The 20,839-nt window shown below is 40.3% G+C and overlaps 1 protein-coding gene across 1 annotated transcript; it reads left to right on the top strand.

Moving 5' to 3' along the window:
• Nucleotides 1-6,687: 6,687 nt before the first annotated feature.
• On the top strand, nt 6,688-20,259 carry ciita (class II, major histocompatibility complex, transactivator). The gene is given in 23 exon segments (XM_054607222.1): nt 6,688-6,800; nt 10,303-10,365; nt 10,685-10,732; nt 10,960-11,031; nt 11,546-11,650; nt 11,748-11,813; nt 12,344-12,391; nt 13,461-13,667; nt 14,096-14,146; nt 14,350-14,463; nt 14,561-14,620; nt 14,723-14,940; nt 15,136-16,354; nt 16,357-16,468; nt 16,791-17,327; nt 17,648-17,827; nt 17,954-18,025; nt 18,129-18,209; nt 18,313-18,396; nt 18,569-18,652; nt 18,800-18,883; nt 19,301-19,384; nt 19,713-20,259. Coding segments are annotated over 22 exon segments (3,657 nt in total). The 5' UTR covers nt 6,688-6,800; nt 10,303-10,310; the 3' UTR covers nt 19,789-20,259.
• Nucleotides 20,260-20,839: the final 580 nt, after the last annotated feature.

The raw sequence follows: 20,839 nt of genomic DNA, 5'->3' as shown, positions 1-20,839 counted from the left end.
CAGATACAAGAGCAGGCCGACTGGTGCAGTTAATTGATTTAAAAAAAAAAAAAGCCTTACAAACCGAGTGTCCAAAAAGCAGCCAGATACAGGTACAAAACTCCACGCAGCAATGCAGACAACAAAGACTGACTGACTAAAGACCACCAGAGCACAGAGACTTTATACATAAGGAAAGAATCAGGGACAAGTTACAGCAGGGTTGACGAGGAGCAGGTCGAACAAATCGGTGTCAGAGGAAGGAAACACAAAGGCAGGAAGGACCACGAACAAAGATGAAAAGATTCAAGAGGAGAGGACTTGAAACAAATGAGAGAAAGAAGAAAAACCATAGGACCATGACAAACAGTGGCTCAATGATTTGTTTTAATGGAGTTTACAGCACAGAGGAGCCATATGAGGCTTTGTACACAGGCATACTTATGACTTATTCGTTCATGTTCAAGGTGGAGACCTGGGCAGAGGCCAGAGGCTCGGTCTGGTAGGCGCCCCCCCATAGGTCATGAAGACATTTAGTTGAATGTGTCTTTGTCCGGAACTGTTGTGGATTCTAAATTACTGAATATAAACAGTTAGCTCTCTTCGTAGATGTAAAGAGAAAGAGACTCTCCGAATTGTGCCGTAGTAAAGGGGATGCTCTTTGGGGAAGTTAAATCTCTGATCGTCATGGAGGAAATCAAACAGTTGTGTGAAACGTATAACCATTCACTACGAAGACATTTTGCAGTGAGCAGGAAGAGAAAGTCAAATGATGGTATCATCATTGGGGTTTAAACCCAGTTGATCAAGTCCTTTACATACTAAACGCAGTATCATCAGCATAGTGTAAAAATCCTAACTTCTGTTTTCATTTTGTGTTTATGTAAGATATGAGTACTGTGTATATCAGGAAACTTAACTTTCTAATTTTTCTATTGAAGACAGTGACCAAATGGTGCATGTTTTGAAAATGTTTCAATGGATAAATGCTGCAGGCAAAATATACCAATATTTAATTGAATTATTTTTTATAAGATTATTTGTTATAGACAATTGTTTTAGACAAATTGTATTGTGTTATGTGCTTTAACTGATTTATAAAAATAAATAAATAATATAAAATCACCATCAATGTTTTACTATCAAAGTTACTAAACTATTAATGCAAGATCCTTTTTGTTTTATGTGTTTTTAATCAATTATAATTGAGATAGCGTTGTCGTTAATATTAGAATCTGCACTTTGAGTGTTTTGACAACGTATTTCACTCATAATGATATTGACTGTGTGGCTAGTGTTTTTATACATGGTGTGAACACAGTTTAACTGAGTCTGACCATGTTCTATTTGTGTGTGTGTGCGTGTGTGTGTACGTGTACATATGCCATCGATGGTGGTAGTTCCTCTAGGGTTCAAAAAACACATGTGAAACTGCATCTGCATCCTGCTAACAGTTAGAACAACAGCCACACAGAAAAAGTATTTCTCACATGTATCTCTGATTGTCTAGGTTGCAGTCTGTTGAGTTATAAAAGACTTAAAGCACTGAAATGTTTTTTCTCCATGTAAGGAAATTCAGTCCATGTAGAAAAATACAAATCCTGCAAAAAATACAGTCAGTTTTTATTTCATAGAACACAAGCACAACAATTTGAGTGAAGGTTCTAAAGATAATAGTGTCCATAACTAATACTTTACCGCCTTAAGGATACAATGAACAGGAAGGGTACCAAAATAAAAAAACTGAACTATTTTTGATTTGGAATACTAAAACATTATTTCAGCTGCTTTATGATATTTGGCAAAGCACCAGTGTCTCTCGCTATTTTAAATGAACTATTCTTGACAAGAATGAGCACCAACAAATTCTTGACCCTCTTTCACTTTAACAAGCTGCCTTTCTATCATCAAAGGTGCTTAACTCGCAACTCAGAACATTAATATACCAGCAAACAATCATTAACTGTGTATAGATACACAGATACGTGTTTTACTCCCACAGGTAAACAGGTATTTGTTCTGTTGCAGCTGTTTGCGCTGTTAGCTGCTAACCACTGGCTCAACCATCAACAAGTTTAGAGCGGCGAGGAGGCAAACCCCTCACTCATATTTGTGTTTTGAATTTCAAATTTAACACCTTTACTTTCTGACCCTTTCTGTGGTGCAAGAGGTGTGACCGGAGCAGTGATACTAAGGAAATGATGTATGGTAATACAAGACATGGCAACTAGGTGTGTATTGTTTAGCCAAACCAGTTCTATTCCCTAGAGTAGACAATAGAGTGGACTATTTAATAGTTATGGTGTATACAGGTTAGGTCACTTGGGGTCATGTAGCACCTGGAGGAAAGAGCACACTGTGGTTAGCACGGCTCGGTTTATGTGAACAATTGTTGTATTCCTCTGATTGCAAAACAAAGTAAATGTGTGGAAGTGTTAAACCATGATGGGTCAACATTTAATTTAGAAAATAAACAAATGCATGTCCTCCATTGTTGTATTCTGACACAGAGGGAAACAATGACCCATCAAAATCTGGTGATCTTTTATTTTCGATGCTGCTCAGATATAAGGAACATTCAGTGAAAAGTATCATAAGCAATATACATATATATATATATTATTCTTATTATATCAAAATGTAATATATAGCAATATATTTAATAATCAAGCATGTATAAACAAATGACTACTGTACTATGTAAATGTGTTGACATAATGTTTTTATTTGTTATAGAAGTGAGTTGTTTGTGATACTGCACTCGAAATGATATGTGTTAAACTAACAGCATGAGGAGAATGATGATGATGATGAAGAAAATAGCAAACTATTTGGTGTTATTGGACAAAATTTATTCTAGTTTTCTTAATAAATAACAGGGTTGATGTAGGAATATTGATGGTAGTATTCAGTCTGCAACTGAACAAATATTCTCCTTGTGTAAGCATAATCTAACTTCACCTCCCAATAATGACGACACCTCTGTTTCCAGGAAATAAAAGTCTTTCACATGCACTCCGATACAAATAGCTGAAATGATTCTAACAAGACAACCTCCTCTCCAACCACAAAAACACCCCCCTCTTTAAATGAGAACGCCTCCTGCATAAAATCACTGTGTCCCTTTAAAGAAATAACAACAACCTGAAACTCATTCATCTCTGCTAGTAGCTGTCTTTCTTTTAGACATCAATGTCCTAGGAGCAGAGGCTGTCGGCATGGCCCAGTTTGATGAGGTTCCTACCTGGGCCTTTGCTGCCGGGATCCGGGCCCATCAACTTACCGAGTGGATGGCACCTGCAGTATCTAAACCAGGATCTGATCTGATGAATCCTCGAAGATCTACCTCCCACTGGCACCTCAACCAAGGCCAGATCAGCCAGGTGAGCAAATGTGGGCCGTCGATGTTTAGGGGATCTGACCTCAAACAGGCAAGATGGGAGTCTGTGCGGTCAGCGGATCAACCCGACAGCACTGGGTCCAGGCCAGAAAAACATCCCCTGTATGAACATCAAGTTATTCACGGAAATAATACAAAACTAGTTCAGGAGTTGAAAGGGGAACCACTAATGGACAAACTCTACCTCTCTTCTACGCCGATAGTGTGTGATGAACAATGCTGTCTCCAATTAGATGATGAAATTGCAGAACTGTTGAGAAATTCAGAATCAATGCAGAAGCCAGGAAGTGATAGTGAAAGTGTGGATGAGGGGAATTTTGGCAATGAGAGGGAGTGGTTAGGTGAGGTAGAAGAGGTAGAAGGAAGGAAAGCTGTCCCATTGTGGCAGCACTGGGACCGAGGACGAAGGATGTTGCTGCCCATGGCTCCTCGTATGACTCCTGGCTGTGCAGAAAGTGAAAACACAGCGACAGGCAGGGAAGCACAATGCCCTGCTTCGAATATGGAAGAGGAAGCAGAGCTCGCAATTGCTTGCAGGACATTAGATTTGTATAATGACAACTTTAAATGTGCAGAGGTGGACGTTAGGGGCCCAAAATTCAAACTGGATACAGGTGGAGCACCAAAAGGCCTTTGTTCTTCTACAGGCGACAGCGTGGAGACACATTTTTTGAACTTGGATCATTGGGTTACCACTGAAGCGGAAAAAAACGCTGCACCTGTTCAAGCCTGCGCTGCAACAGACGGGCTGGAGGGAAATCTGGATTTCTGCTTGGAGGCCGACAGGACAGCAGTCAACCTGCTCTGTTTGATGAGAGAGGTGCACTGTGGCGCTGACGCAGGATTTACGGACGACATTGCACATTTATTTTCTCCCTGTGCACCAACAGACACTCATACTGACGCCCTAGATCACTCTTTTTGCTCAAACACAGATCAGAGCATGACATTAGGCAATGCAGAAAACATTTTCAGGACCTCTTATAGCACAAAAACGTGGAGCACTGGAGACTCCCACGAGAATGAAGAGGCTGTGGATCCACACTGGGGTAAGTTGGCACTCAATCCTTATATCATGTCCCCTCTTGTTGTGCTTTCTATTCTTCTACCATGATTCTGTCTGTTATCGTTTCAATCTTGTGCCTTGGGTCATAGGAAAAATGTCAAAGCCTTGATTCATTGGTTGCATGGGGGCTGAGACTAAGTTCTCCTCCGTCCAGGATCTCCAGGTGCTTTCCATTTTCCCTTTGGTGCTTTCCACTCTAGATCACCTGTATGAGATGCAGGCAGTGTTTGGTTGGGCGTGCCTTACTTTCAGTTTGGTTATGAGTTGATCCCATTCAGCCAAATACCAAACGTGGTTCAAGAGGGTGTGCACTTACCACGCTGGTATTAAAGAAGAATGTTGTTTCCATCTGCTGGGGAGGACAGTGCATACGATGATGTCATACAGTCAGAGCAGTTGATATTCATACTGTAGTTTTGGATAAAATCAAATTAGTGATTTCTATTAATAAACATTCCAAAAATATAAGTCAATCTCACATCTCTGCCGGCTTGAATATTACACTCAATTTGAGGAATTAAAAGGCACACATGGTTTGAGAGTTTCTGGTTGACTTTGCCGTGAGAAACCTGCTATCAGTATAATCACAAAGTTGAGGCAGAGAACAAGAATGTTTGGACTGAAATAGTGTTTGGCCACTTTCATGCACATGTCCGTCAACAGTTGTTATTGTTAATCCACTATCGCGTGGTGCAGTTATTCAGCTCAGTTAGTGTTGTTACAGTTCAGAATGACATTCGTCTAACTTGAGATCATGCTGACTATTTCCAAATCCAAGCTAAAGGCCCACATGTTAACCATTGCATTTGATTCATTTTTATTTCAATCTCATTTATTTGTGATTTAGTTTTATTTTTTTTTTTTTTATCTTAGCTTTTGTTTGCTCGCTCATATTGTTTTCATCATGTGATTCTAATGTAATCTGTAAAGCACTTTGTTTGGGTATGAAATGTGCTCTATGAATAAGTTTGCCTTTCCTTGCCTTCACAAAAGACGACATTCTCTGAGTCAACTTCATAAGTATGGACAACCATCATAATGACTTGAACCTCACCTTCCTTTGTCTTTGCTTCCTCCCACCTACAGTCATCTTGCTCACACTGTCCAGATTCCATTTCCATTTTCCCACAAACTGCCACATTCCTCAGTGTTGACCATGGGTGTGCACGTTTGCTTCAGTGGAAAGGTTTTTGGCAGTATCAATTGGTGGACAAACAGGTATTAATGGTTCAATGTGTGGCAACATGGCACAAAATAAGTGGTTCATCTAATAAGTGTTGAGGAACAAGTAGAGCCAGTACTGTGCATGTTTCCTTGAACATCCCTTGATGTGAGTGTGTGGTGTTGCTTTCACCTGTTCTATAGAGATCACACAGGGAATCAGTAGTAGATTTTAAAAGAGCATATATTCAATATTGTAATATTTGGAACAGAAACAATACAAGGACGGCTGAAAGCGACCTGCTTTGAAAAAATGCTCAACATGCAAAACATGCAAAACATGCAAAACATGTATCCGAAGTTTGGTAGAGCTCATACTCTTTTATAAGAAAGAGGACCTTAGACATAGATGGAAATTAGGAGGGGAAGTGGCATGTCAACCATAATGGTGATGTTAGTAATAGATAACTGAGACTTCATTTTGTATAATAACTGATCCGTGCCAGGAACGTGTGGAAAAAGGTGAATTTTGAGTCAGGTGATGGCTGTCTTCACATCCAAAGGGAGGTTATTTTTTCGGCACCACAGAAATGAGTTGGAGCTGGCATGGTCCATGAATGGATTTTTAATGAAGGAAAAGAAAATAAGTGGTAGTCTGAGCACACAGGGACTTAAGAACAGGAGAGGCGTGTGCAGTTTAAACTCTGTCCCTTTTTGTTTCTTAGACTTTTTTAACTGAAATGAATCAGTAGCACCTGCATTGTTTTGTCTATTTTTTGCTTTTTTTTTTTGTGCAGTGAGATATTCAGATTTTAGCTTCGACTGTGATCCATCACATACCCAACAACCCTCTGTGTTCATCAGATCATTTTAAGGAGTGATAGGTTTTTTCAACAACTGTTCTCATGACTGCAGTCTCTAGAAATAAACTGCTGCGGTTGAATCCCCTCAATCCATACCCCCTCAGCTTGCTATCTCTGATGCGCAAAGTGCCAAAGTGAAAGTAAAAGCGCAGTTTACTGTTAGACAGTTGTGCGCACTGACTAGAGGTACTGCTCAGTTGAGGATGTAAGGTGCGTTTAGAGAACACACAAAATCTGGGAGTTTATCAAACAGGTTGGGGGAAAAAACAAAACAGCTTTACAGCAGGAGATCAGCGGACCTGAGCATCATCCAGTGAGGCCGGACAGGCAGGTAACTGTTATCCCGAATTGGAGCGCACAACTTGGGCATGTTTATCCAAAGAGCGCAAGCATGGTGTAGAAATGTGTCAGTGGGAAGCGGGCGGGGTCCTCTCTTATATTGTTGGTGTAATGATTTCAAGTTGTCTTACTGGTTAACAGTCTGATCAATGCCATGCATTATTTAGGTAGCTAATTAAGAGAAAAAATACTTTATAAAAATGCATTTAAATAACCTTTTTGCCCCCAAAAATAATGCGTTTTTATAGGCTTCTTCCAACAGCTTTGTTTCTTTTTTTGCGCTTCCAAACTTTCCAAAGTAGCTCCATTACGCATGAGTACTGTGGATCTACTCCAACATATCTGCATGTGCAAAATGGTGCATTAGTAAAGGAGGGAGTGTTGGCAGGGCATGGTGGTGAAAGCATTGTATCTGGGGGGGGGGGACTTCCAGGGGAAAAAAAGAAAGTAAACACTAAACGCATGCAACAGTCGGAGGGGGCCAGCAGTGGATATGTTCACTTATCCATGATTAACATTCAAGGATTTCTGCAACATTCAAGGCTTTTCTTTGTTTTCTGTGATAACCACAGAGGCAAAGCACGCCTGCTGATTGGCAAGTTCCTCATAGCTTTTTGTTTGGTATGTTATCAGGTGACAGGTCAGGCACTGCTGTTGCTTTTAAAATGGACTAAAATGGCACCTGATGTATTATCCTCATCCTTGACAGTATCCAGAAGGTGCACGAGATACGCCTGGCGTAAAAGGAAACTTCGATGTGGTTTGATAATGTGCAACAAATTTTGTTTATTGGTTAGTTGAAAGTCCACCGTGGATACAACGAGTCTGTGTTCTGGCTGGGACTTCAAGGGGGTTTTTGTATGGTAAGGGTGTGTGTGCAAGACTCTGACAGTTTATAACCACAGGCTGCTGCCACACTGTAACCTGAGATGTCATAAAACAAACATACCTGCCATTCTATTTGGCACCTGCCTATCTTAGACTTGAAAAGTTGCATGGCCCAAATACCTGTGTCTAATTTTCTTCAAATGTTTCCTCAAGAGGGGCCTCTAGAGTGGCGGAGTGGGATAAGGCATCGCATTGGAAAGGGATGGAGAGCCCCAATCATACAGCTGACAGTCAGACAGATATTAAATATAATAACCCCCAAACTGAGAGAAAAGTTAAAACGCTCCTTGGTGGTTGTTTAACCCCTCAAACGCCACCTAACGTGAATCGGTTCAGAAGCTCTGTTTTTCTTTTTGCGCTCCATCAGCTCCAAATCACAGGAACTGAACTTGTGTGCCACTTATATAAAATGACCAACTTCCTTTGTGGTCTTTCAGGCAGCAGTCACTGTTGTTTAGTCCACCTACATACCAGCTGGACTGGGTCATCGGAAAATGTAGTGATTTATTGTGTCCAAAGTAACCCAATGTGTCATCGAGACAAGCATTTAAACGGCTCGTTTGGTGCCAGCAGTGGGTTTGTCTCGTCTCTCGTCCAAGTTTCAAAGCTCATTCAATACAGTTTGATAATGATTTGAAGTATTTGTACAGTAGCCGTATCAGGAATCAACTGAAAACCATCACCACTTAGGGTGCTTAATGTGTGCCCGAGGATCCTCCGACTGAGACCGTCAAAGTCACGACACATGTAAGCAACCTTCAAACAGAGAGCTGCAGACCACTGAGTCACAATGCTACCCCTAACTTTCATTTATGACTATTGCTTCGTGCACCATGTTGGCTTGGCCTCAGTTCAACTGTAAAAGAGGAAGAAGGGAGAGAAGAAACGTCAACAGTACATTCTTGTATTGTTAAGCATGCAAGATACAACAGACATCTGATGGAAAAAGGAGATCTTTTAGTCTGTGTGACGAGTCAGGACCAGTGTCAACAAGTCTTAGATGATTATTAATTGATGATATTATAAGAGGTATACTATTATATAATATCACTACTTTTAGACCATATGCTGAAGCTCTACACCTTTGAGACACAAACAAACAAATCTATTTATAAGAATCCTGGGTCTGTATTCATCAAACTTTAACTTAAAAGTATCACTTAAAGTGAACATTTGAAGTTTGACTAAAAACCCTTTTTTATGTGTTCTGATTTATAAATACTAAATGGTAGAGAGCTCTGGTGGATTCTCTGGCTGGTTATGTGAAGCCCTTTAGCTTCCTGGATACGTGCACGCACGTTTTGTGATGACTATAAAAAATACTGCTACATTGTTCATGGTGAATAATACGTTATCTCAGTCAATCTGTATGATTCAGAACAGGATTGTTTAGCTTAACACTAGAACAAGATGCATTCTTCTGAACTGTAATCCCTTAACACACTTGTCATAAGACGTTACAGCGCACCATGCATTTATCAAATTTAGTGCTTTTAATTCCATATATCATATATTATTATATGCAAACTCACGCGGGTGAGGTGATGAGTTGATTGCAGGCAAGTGTGCTGGTAGGCTGGATCCAGGTGAGTGGCAGGACATAAATGAGACACAAACAGGTAGAGACAAAGAGAGACAGAGCGGGAGTATGGAGGACGAGAGGAGCGGGAAACACGTCTGTCAAGTCAAGGCCATTTTATTTGTGGGGCCATTTGTAGGATCCATACTTCAACAAGTGATTCAAACATGATAAAGAAAGTGAAACAATAATACAAAATAAAAAAATATAAGGCAAGATCACCACATCCGTCTGATAGACATAAACCACCTACACGCACTTTCTCAAATAATACACGTACGCCTGAGAAAATAAAAGAGTTTTTGATTGATAAATACGTCTTTGCTTTTAGTTTAAAAAAAAATCTTAAAATGAATTCTCTTAAATGTACTTTGATAAACGAAGCCCCTGGTTGTTAATGTTTGTCCAATAATCTATTTTGAAGGTGTTTGACCCCTTCAAACTGACAAGTTTGTTACCACACCAACAATTAATCTAATGCATACACAACATCATCTAAGATAATCTTTGAATATCTATTGCTCAATATGGGAATGTTTGCTAATAGAATTATTCTCATAAATTATCTATATCACCTCGACTTGTCTGCTGCCATGTAATGTTATTCTCGTGCATCTATGTGCCCTTTATACCTTTGCGTAGGGACAGACTCTACAATGTTTTGGTACTGTTCTGATTTTGTACTTTAGGCACAAAGATTCAGGAAGTCCTGTATAAATTGAAACCCTTTTTTTCTAATTTGTATCTCTTTAGGATAACACTTATCTATACTTGCTTCTCATCCTTTGTCTATTTTTTAAGAGAACAATGACAGCAGCATTGGTTTTAAAATGAGATTTAGAAATGAGGAAATTCTGAACATGAACGTCGGAATATGTGTCAAGCTTGATAACAAAAAAACTCCTCATCTGATGCTGTTTGGGAGGAGCCAATCAGTTTAATACAGCTCTCCCGCAACTTACAGTACTCAAGCGTCAATATCTTAATTTCATAATTTTATGTTATGTGTGTGTTTGTGTGTTGTCAGGTATAAAGATGCAGGATGTGGATCAGGACCCGTTTATCTGTCCTTTCTTGGGAGATCTACCAGGTTAGTATTGTTTGAGTATGGGTAACCTGTCTAGAACTGAATGACCTGGTTGAATGCTCAACATGGATCAACACACTGTTTTCATGGAAAGCTACTATTTTTAGCCCATTTTATGCAAAATATGAAGCAGACCATGTTTATTCAAATAACCAGCATTTTTTAAAAATACACTGCAAGTGCAAGATATGATGACAGAATAATATACATGCAGGCCCAGTGAATTGTGAAAATGAAATGATTCATTAGCAAATATTGAATAAAAGATATGAAAGCAAACTGTTGTTTTCTCCAATAATGCTATTTTTTGTTTTTGTTTTAGATGATTTATCTGAATTCTTGAATGATGAATACCTGGGGAAGTTTTTGGGTAAGTGAAAACCAAACTTTCCATTAATTTACCATGTGCAGAATGGAATAACACACTTTATATTGGCTCAAATTATTACACATAAACACACATGTTCAAGAATGTATGTATGTATGTATGTATGTATGTATGTATGTATGTATGTATGTATGTATGTATGTATGTATGTATGTATGTATGTATGAATGAACACAAAGGTGATAAATTGTCTGATTCCCTCTACGCAGTTCCTGACCTAGACACAGATGTGCTCTTTGATGATCCATGTTTGAATTGTGATGACGAACTCAGCACCTGCAGTAAGGAGCTCTTCTTTTCATTTTGCAACTGCTCAAACATAACAAGCACTAAATGTGTGTAAATGAGAAAAAGTGGATATTTAATAGACACACTGAAACATATAGATCAAAAAAAAAATTGTAAATAGAAAGAGTTAATCATAGAAGGCCAGAGTTCATATCACAAAATGTTTTTCTACACATTGGGCTTAAATTAGAATGAATTTGTTGTGAAAAATTTGAGACATTTTGCAGTATGGTGTCTGTAAGACCCCAAACACCAAGTAACTAAAGCCAATGCCAAAAAAAACAGAAGAGTTAAGAATCTACTTCCATGGTGATGTTTCAAGTCACAGTTTTATTTTACCGTCTACCACTTCCTTTTTCAAATCTTCAACATGTTTGGAGAAACATGCTTCACTGCCCTGTGTTTTTCAGTTCACTACCGATATGCATGAGAATAACAAACATTTCTGGTTAATTTGTCTGTTAACTGCATTACTGACACATTAACTTCCTCTTTCTAACATTTCAGGTGCTCTACCCATGCCAACAGAGCTGTTCGGCCCAGACAGCCACCAGCAGGAACAGGAGGACAAAAAAACAGGCAAAACAAATAACAGGAGAAAAAGACCCAGAGGTAGATAACCATCCATCGACTAGAACATTCTGCAAGTAATGAATCAGTTTCACTTGCTTGGAAATTTACACGTTTTGTTTATATTTCTCCTCTCCAGTTGCACGGTCACAACATTGCACTGATGAGAACACACCGTCACGGCCAAAAAGACAAAGAGCAGCAGGTGACCTACGCAGACTGTTTGGTTTCTGATCAATAAATGGCGTGGCTCTAAATGTTAAATATGTAACCTGCACAGTGTCTTGTCAGCCACCAGCATATCTTGTGGCTAATGTTTTATAATTCTTTAAACCATGCTGCTGTGTTTTAGAAGTCTGTGTTTTGTTGACTGTCTCAGGCCGCCTTTTGTTTAAAAAAATCAGTCTATTAGGAAAAACTTTCAACATCATCATGTTTTGTTATGAGATGATGCAGTGCAGATTTTTTTCAAATTAATCTGTACTTAAAGCTTATTAGCATGCAACAAAAATGTCACAATGGAAACCGAGGGCTGCATGGGACAGCAGGAAAACACGCATCAAAAAAATCTTAAACTATACAGCACGCATTAGCAGAAATGCTAAGATGCTAACAGGTTTTGTAGTCAAGGAGCACAAGCTTGCTAATACTATATTTTCCTTTATAAATCTCTGGTGGGTTCATGTGAGATTAGCTTAGAACCACGTTTTAATGTTGGTTCTTCAACTCTTGCAGGTCGAACAAAAACCAAAGTTGCACACTCTGAGCCATCTGTCACTCAAGGTAAGTTTCTAATGTTTCTGCTGTAAAATGATGCAATTCTTAGGGGAACAGATGGACATTGTACATTTTTTTTAACATTTAAGCCTCTTTACACTCACACACATATACACGCAAACAAACACTAACAATATCAATATACAGTTCCACAGTCTCTCATAAACAAACACACGGAGCGAGGGCCTATGTTCTTCTATTAACACAAATATTTCACATATTATAAGAAGTAAGAAAGAAATGTTCAGAACTGAAACATTTCATGCATTTTTTACTTTTGTCTACTCTTTAATACATTCACGTGGATGCTCCATTAAACCTAACTTTTTTCACATCTTTCATACATTCTGGGTATTGGTCAATATTTCTATCCTACTAAAACTTTTGAAATATATGAACCCCCCTTCAAAATAAAAGCCCCATATACTAACTGTATTTTAACATGAAGGTCAGGATGATGATTGTTTTTCAAAATAAAGCCTACAACTGCTTCTTCATACAGATTACACCTTAAACATAAAATTTATAGAATTTAAATTACATTTTACAAGCAAGGCAAATCCACAAAAAATTGTGGCTAGAGTAGAAACATTAGACTCATGGGTTAAAGGGATGTTGGTTGGCTATGCTTGACTTGGTTCCTTCATGCCATTAGATTGCAGATCAAGAAAGAGGAAGTTTAATTTTGAAGTCATCAGATGAGGACAAGCTGATAAGATAAAAGAAGAACCTAATTTGACCCGGTTTCCTCCAGATCAGTTTGGTGCTTTTTAGATATCAAATTTAGTTCTCAGTTTGATGAAAACTATTGTCATTCCAGATGGGTTGTTGACACTGACTTGCTGTACACTGTTGTAAGTTCAGTGCCATCAGTCATTTTTTATTCTTTTCAGTCTGCTAAAGTGAAAGTTTCAGTCTTGACACAAAATAGTTGGATCTAAATCCCTTGTTTTCCCCTTGCAATCTTAACTATCAGCTTGTTTTTTTGTCCAATCCCAGATTTTTGATACGCTCAAGGTTAGCAAAAACCTGTTTGCAGGAAAAGATAAGGATGTTGTCTCTGCTTCTGTTGCAGGAACTGACTCAGGGTCAGAGCCGAGTGCAGCAGAGAAGGTAGGCGTCTCCACCTCTCCACCAAGAATCCTTCATCTCCATCCCTCCATTCAGTTTGTCACCATCCCAGAAACTCAACAATATAAGGTTGTTCACACACTGAGGCTCTCTCATCCGGTTATCGGAGTCCCACTCCCCAATACAGCTGCTTCACCTACTTTCATATTAGGTGAGTAAAGTATTCACATACATGCATGCAATGTTGATTTTGCAGTCTCATTGTGCTACATTTGAGTCAAATAAGCAAGCACGTGGCTAGAAAACCTTTTTGTCTCTGTCTGTAATAAGTTAATGTATCTAGTGGCCTGCGGAGTCCCCCAAGGCTCAATCCTTGGTCCTCTGTTGTTTAAAGCCCCAACCCCTTCCCACAAAATCATTTAAAAATGACTGCTAGTGTTTATATTAAAAAAGGACACTGAAACTCACAGTAATGGACGCCAATCTGCCTGTAATTAGAATGCAAGATTTTAGATTTGTTCTAAATCTAAATCTAAATCCACTTCCTAAACCCCACCCTATCTATGTCTTTGTTTCATTTTAGACATTTTGTTTCTGTCACATTTAATTTGTTTACTCTAACAACTATTTCTAATATAGTTCCCGCTGACTCGCCATCCTTCCAACGGCGAGTGCCACCGCTCTCCCCAAGTGAGTATTAAAGTATTTAATCTGGGATGTTCTGTACATGTGTTTGTCTGCCGGTCTTTACTTCATGTGCATGAATACAGAGATCTCATTCTGGCAGTGTTATGTAGGTTATGGTTCCATAGGCAGCAACATGGACGCCACTTTCTGCCAACCTCTGTGTGTATGAATGCAGGTTCTTAATAGTTCTTCTATTGTGTTTGTAGTGGACGGAGCAGTAGCGCCAGTCCAAATGAGTTCACCCCCACCTGGATCTCTGTCAGACACCGCTAGCAAAGCCATGTCTCCCAGTTGCGTCTCACCCCTCTCCCCCAACAAAGGTGAGAACCAGTTACTCTCCGATTCCTTTCTCCTTGTGTGTAAATCACCTTGTAGTTATTGCCATGTTACAAATACCTTGGCATGTTGCATTTTCAGAGATGTCTCCATGTAAGGAATCACCGCTTCCTCAGTCTCCCACTGTCGTCGAAATTCCACGTATGTTACCACATGCTTTTATTCCTCTCTTTTGAAAAACATTCTTGTACAAAACATGGAGAAGCAGGTCCAAATTCAAAAAAATGTCTTCTTCTTTTTCAGATGTTGTACAAGACTACATTCAGGAAGCAAAAGCATACATGAGTCACACCTGCCAGGATATGGAGGCAGGCCTTAGTTTGACTTCTCATTACGTAGATGTGAAAGTGAGCCAGAGAGAGATTCTTCGCTCTGGAAAAAACACCAACAAAGTCCTGGACAAGGAACTAGTCATTACGGGGGATACAGATCGGCAAAACAGCTTGTTGGGGCTCAGTCAGGTTAGAGTTTATCTATAATTTGGTAGTAAAAAAAGTTATAATCTAGTGCTTTTTTAACACAGACAAATTCAACACTATGTAGTATAATAATTTAGATTTGTTTATAAGACTATTCAAACAGGTCAAAAACATTGCTGAATTCACTGGCTGCAAGTCGCTGCTCCTTACAGTATATGTTTGTCTTTTTCCACTCAGATATTCGAGGGCTCAAATGGAGACAAACCAAAAAGCTACATATTGCTACTCGGCAACGCTGGCATGGGAAAAACCACCCTGATCAGAAAACTGTGTCTTGACTGGTCCAGAAACTGCCTCCCACAGTTCGACTTTGTCTTCTTTTTAGACGGCAAAACCCTCTCTTTATCAGAGGCGACCTATAGCCTTCAGACCCTTCTATTAAACTTCTCCTCTTTTGCTCCTTCCTGCATGGACCCAGAGGCAGTTTATGCTCAAATTCTCGCAGCCCCTAAGCGTGTGCTCATCATTTTTGATGGGTTTGACGGGTTGCGGGACTATGAAATTCTGCTCCAGACTCAAGAAAAGGACTTGATAACGTCATTGCACAAAGACAGTAAAGCACAAACCTACACAGTAAGACAGTTATATTCTGCCATCCTTCAGCGGTTCCTCCTTCCAGGCTGCACTCTTCTGCTCTCCACTCGACCAAGAGGCACTGCCATTCAGCTACTCAAGCGGACGGACAGTCTATTGGAGGTGTGTGGATTCACCCCTACACAAGTAGAGACATATTTGTCCCAGTACTTCACTGATCCTGACCTCAGAGCACCTGCTTTGAACTGTTTAAAAAACTGCAGCTATCTACAACTCCTCTGTTGGAACCCTGGACTATGTCAGTTGGTCTGCTTGGTTTTAGAACAGTGCAAAAGTTTGGAGGACCTACCGAGAACTTTAACAGGGCTCTGTCATCAAGTGCTTCGCCTGGAACTGGAAAAGGAGAGTAGGAGCACACACTCCGAGGCGGAAACTCAATCAGAAGAATCTGTGCAATCAGTAGCAAAACCGCATTCAAGTTCTCAAGGGAATAGGCGTCGCAAAAACACTCAGACAAAGGCCAGAGCTCTGGTTCGCACTCGCTCTCATATGCAAATCGATAAAGAGGACGATGACTTTATTAGGGAGGGGATGAAGAGTGTTGGCGGGGAAGTACATAGAACAGATGGAGAGCTGTTGTCCCAGCTGAGTTCTCTGGCCTGGAAGGGCATCAAAGCAAACTCCTCAATCCTCCCCACTGGACGGACCATATCTGCCAAACTCCAGGCGTTCGGACAAAGGACGGGGCTTTTCTTCTTTTACAGCCTGAGGACCAGGCAGGTCGTCTCAGGGGAGGAGAGAGAGGGAGTAGAAAGAGAGGACAGAGAAGAAGTGGGAACACGAAAGAATGGAGAAAAGTTGGGAAAAAGGGCGGGACGTCTGCGGAAAGCACTGATACAAGTGATGACCTTATCTTGTTGTGGGCCAACCCTTTCCTTCAGAGTTACCTGGCAGCGGTTCATCTGTCTCTGTCAAGGTAAAAGTTTCTTGATTCATTAAAAGAAAACATGCCTCTCCAGTGTTTGCATTAGAGTCATATGGATAAAAGAGATTAAATGATAAGTTGTTGACTGAGTGAATTGAAGGCGGTTTTAAGGTTTTATTCAGGCATAATATCTTCTGTTTCCCTTGATTGAAAATGAAAGAGCATTTCCCTTTCCACTCCCCCGCGACCCTTAACTGGATAAGCGGTTACGGAAGATGGATGGATGGATTTCCCTTTCCACTCCCAGACATTTTTCTCTCTTATTTCAGCACTCTGGATTTCCCTGACCCTTCCTTCCTTTCTGTTTCCCCAGGACCGTAACAGACCGGGCCTTCATCCAGACCCTCCCTTTCCAATCTTGCCAGAAGGGACGTCGGCGGCCTCAGAGGGAGGAGCTCGAGCTCACTCAGCGATTTGCTGTCGGGCTCCTGTTCCATGACAGGAGAGAGCTGCAGAGGCTTCACTCATACACAGAGACATCCTTCAGAGAGATGGTGGCCGCCAAGCAGGCTTTAGTAACAAAACACATTGAGGGTCTTTCCGATGGTGACCTGAGCCCTGCCCAGGTCCTGGAGGCTTGTCACTATGTTTATGAGGCGAGTTCCACGCATGGCCTTGGCAGCAGAGACAGTGGCAGCACGCGATTAGTCGCTCACTTGGCAGAAGTTCTTCCAAAAGACCTGACATTTCATGGAGTTCCACTCAGACCGTCGGACGTGTTCGCTGTGCAGAACGTTCTCGAAAGGGGTGGAACTAAAGGAAAGAGGTTCTGTTTGGATCTGGAGGATTCTGGGATACAGATTGCAGGACTCAGAGCTCTGGTGGGGCTCAACAACATCAACACATATAGGTACTGGTTACAATTCACATCTCAAAAGGTTATGCGTATTAATGGAGTTTCTCAAACCCCTTCGCCAAACAGTGGTTTCCAATAATAGCTTAGCAATGCTAGTAGCGTTACGTCTGTCAAGCTTTTGATTTTGCAAGAATCCAAAGGGATGTGCATGCAGCTGTAACTGTGATACTTAGCAGAGTGGTGTGGTTTTCATCATTTTTATGTCCGGCTAACTAGCTTACTACCCACAGTAGCATTTTTTGGCAATTGATACCTTCATCAGTGTCCGATGATATTCGAGTGATGCTGATGTCAACCCCTTGGGTGTCCTCTAGGGCATGCATTGCTGATGTAATCACCTTATGGGAGCAGCTTGAGCGGAGTGGCGAAGAAGTGCTCCTACAAGAGACGGTGTCCAAATTCAAGATCAATCCTCTGAAGGCCACACAGGTGTGTCACATAGAGCACCTGGCAAAGCTGGTGAACATTCATACGCACAAGAGGCTGTCGGACAGGTAACACACTACACTACACTACACTACACTACACACACACACAAACATAAAGATAAACACAGTTGCACTTTGCAACCTACAAACTATGTGTCCAGCTCCTGAAGTGTGTGTTGTGTTTAATTGTAGTTCCAGCCAATCAGATTCCATCCTGGCAGAGGGAGTACCAGCTGTCAAAGAGCTGCACCAGCTGGAGTTCGAGTGAGTAAAGCTCTGACATACGAACTGATGATGATGATGATGATGATGATGATGATGATGATGATGATGATGATGATGATGATGACATTATCTTTCTCTCTAGGCTTGGTCCAGAAAAAGGTCCCCTGGCTCTTCCCAAGCTTTGGGAGCTCCTGCCAGGTCTACATAACCTACAGCACTTAGAGTAATTATACACTTTTACTTCTTGATCCGTCTCAGTTCATCTATCTCTAAGTGTATATGTGTTTGTTTCTAGTGTCTGACAGTATCTCTCTCTCCTCTTTCAGTCTAGAGAACAGCAAGATAGGGGACCAAGGAGCAGAGAAATTGGCCGATGCTTTGGTCTCACTTGGTTCCCTGGAGAAACTCAAGTGAGTATAACATGTTGACCCATTCTCATCTTGTTTTAATCTCCTCTCTCCTCTTGGATGATATAAAAAAAAAGCTAAATTTGACCTCATGATACAAAATAATCAATCTAGTTTTTGCATTGTAAAATTGTTATGTACACAGTGTGTTAACTCTCTACTTGTGGGTTTCTAGTCTCTCACAGAATTGTATAGGAGACCAGGGGGTTAAGAAACTAGCAACCACGCTGAGGGAACTGCCCAAACTGCACAGTTTAAGGTATATATATATACACACACACACACACACACACACACACACACACACAAACACACACACACACACATATATGCCACACCCACAGTGGCACATACTGTAGACCCACTGTAATCTCACTTCCCTCTCTCCTCCCTCTACTTTTTCCAGTCTCTACAGTAACGAGATTTCTGATGAAGGGGCGGAGAGTTTAGCAGCTGTCCTTCCGCATGTGGCTTCGCTCACTGACTTGGAGTAAGACTCACTTTTTCATGAGACATTTTGTGATTGCTGTGTATATGTGTCCGCTTTGGTAACTTGTCGCCCTCATATCTGACTCTATAAGTATACCAGCAACAGATATCTGGTAGAAACACAGAAAATGCCCTCTTGGTTTATTCAACATGTGAGAAAATGTACCACATCTGTATTTTGTACCCTCAAAAGGCAGAAATTGAAACACACACACACACACACACACACACACACACACACACACACACACACACACACACACACACACACACACACACACACACACACAAAAAGAGGAACCAGTGAAATATGATTAGAAACAAGTCAATGTCTCTCAGCTGATCTGTTAGTCTGTAGTCACCAATATGACACATTGAAGAGACATTTAAAGGGTAAACTTTTTTTCTTTTTTAACAGCGTAAAGTATAATAAGCTAACAGACGTTGGAGCACGGAGCTTGGGAGCCAGTCTGAGTAACTGTAAAAAAATGAAGACACTGAGGTGAGAAAACCCATTGTGTGTGTGTGTATTTGTGTATGTGTGTGTGTGCGTACTGGTACAGCTGTCTTTGTGAGGACCAATTTGAATTTTAGACATTTGGAGTCCTCACTTATGGACAGACCTTCAAAGGCCTGTTTGAGGTCTCAGACTTGGTTTCAAAGTTCAGGTTAGAATGAGCTTTAGATTAAAGTACCGGTTGGAGTCAAGTATTTCGTTATTATGGTTAGCTCCACAACCGAAATTAAAGACTTGGTATTGTTATTTAGTTTCCTTCCCGGGGAAAGTCAAATAGCATCATAGCATCTCTTTCCATCTCATCCTGTTACAGGATGTGGAACCAGTGTATTCCATACGGAGTGCTTGAGAGGCTTCAGCAGCAGGACCACCGGATCCTTTGGCAGTAGAACGATATGAAACCTGGACGTGGACTTCTTATCGTGCATCTCATGCATACATGTTTACACTACACAAAACTTTTTCTAAAGCATGTATGCTTAAGAAACAGTAACTGGAACAAATAAAGATAATAAGAGAGAGAGAGAACACACTAAAACAAAAATGGTCAAATTCTCTGCTGCTTTATTCATGAGTTCATTTTGACAGATTCAGTCAAAGATTCCACTTAGTGCTACGAGGGAATAATTCAGCATTACACAGTACTGCTTGTGTGTACCGTAATGCTTGGTAGAAATTCAAGAAGCACATTTGCACTGTAATACTTGTCTGTATGCAATTATAGATCGGTTTTCTGTCTTAGAGGCATACTATTTGATGTGTGACATTAACAGTATTTTTATTTGCACTCCTATGGCTGTAAATGAGACATCGCTTAACAATCACATGGTACTTTAATATAAATAAAATGTTTCATGTTGTCACAAGGTACATTATTTCCTTTCCTCTTTTTCACTTTTCCTTTTATATGTTTATTGAATTCATCGGGTTATTGACAGCTTTTTTTCGCTTCCTTCGCAGCAGGTTTCTGTTCTCTATTTTGATGCAAACTGACCTTTACATTGGTTATGTGTTAAAGTGTCTGCAACACTGTGAAGTTCATCATATTACTTTATTTTTTATTTCCGAAAATATGTTACTGAGTGTACAGAGTGAGGGCAGACCCAAATCTGATATCACACTAAAATAGGTATCATAAATACTTGATTATCACTTTATAATGTTTCTTAAGGTGTGTACCTAGACATCTACCAGACAGGGAGGATGTTGAGTTGCACTGTGGGAAATGAAGGATTCAGTGCTTTGGTGGCTGGACCCATATTTGAGACTAAAAGTCAAGATATCTGAAGATATGATGCTTTGATTTTGAAAATTCTTTGTCTAATCTGTTTCTTGTAAATCCTGCGCCATTGTGGGAAAGGAGAACTACATTTATGCTGCAAATTAAACACAAATAAATATCAGATCAATCAATGGCTCAAATATCAGAGAACAGACATT

Source organism: Anoplopoma fimbria, chromosome 11 (assembly GCF_027596085.1).
Source record: "Anoplopoma fimbria isolate UVic2021 breed Golden Eagle Sablefish chromosome 11, Afim_UVic_2022, whole genome shotgun sequence".
Classification (NCBI taxonomy): Eukaryota; Metazoa; Chordata; class Actinopteri; order Perciformes; family Anoplopomatidae; genus Anoplopoma; species Anoplopoma fimbria.
The sequence above is the reverse complement of the archived record's forward strand: the minus strand, read 5'-3'. Positions and strand labels throughout refer to the sequence as shown.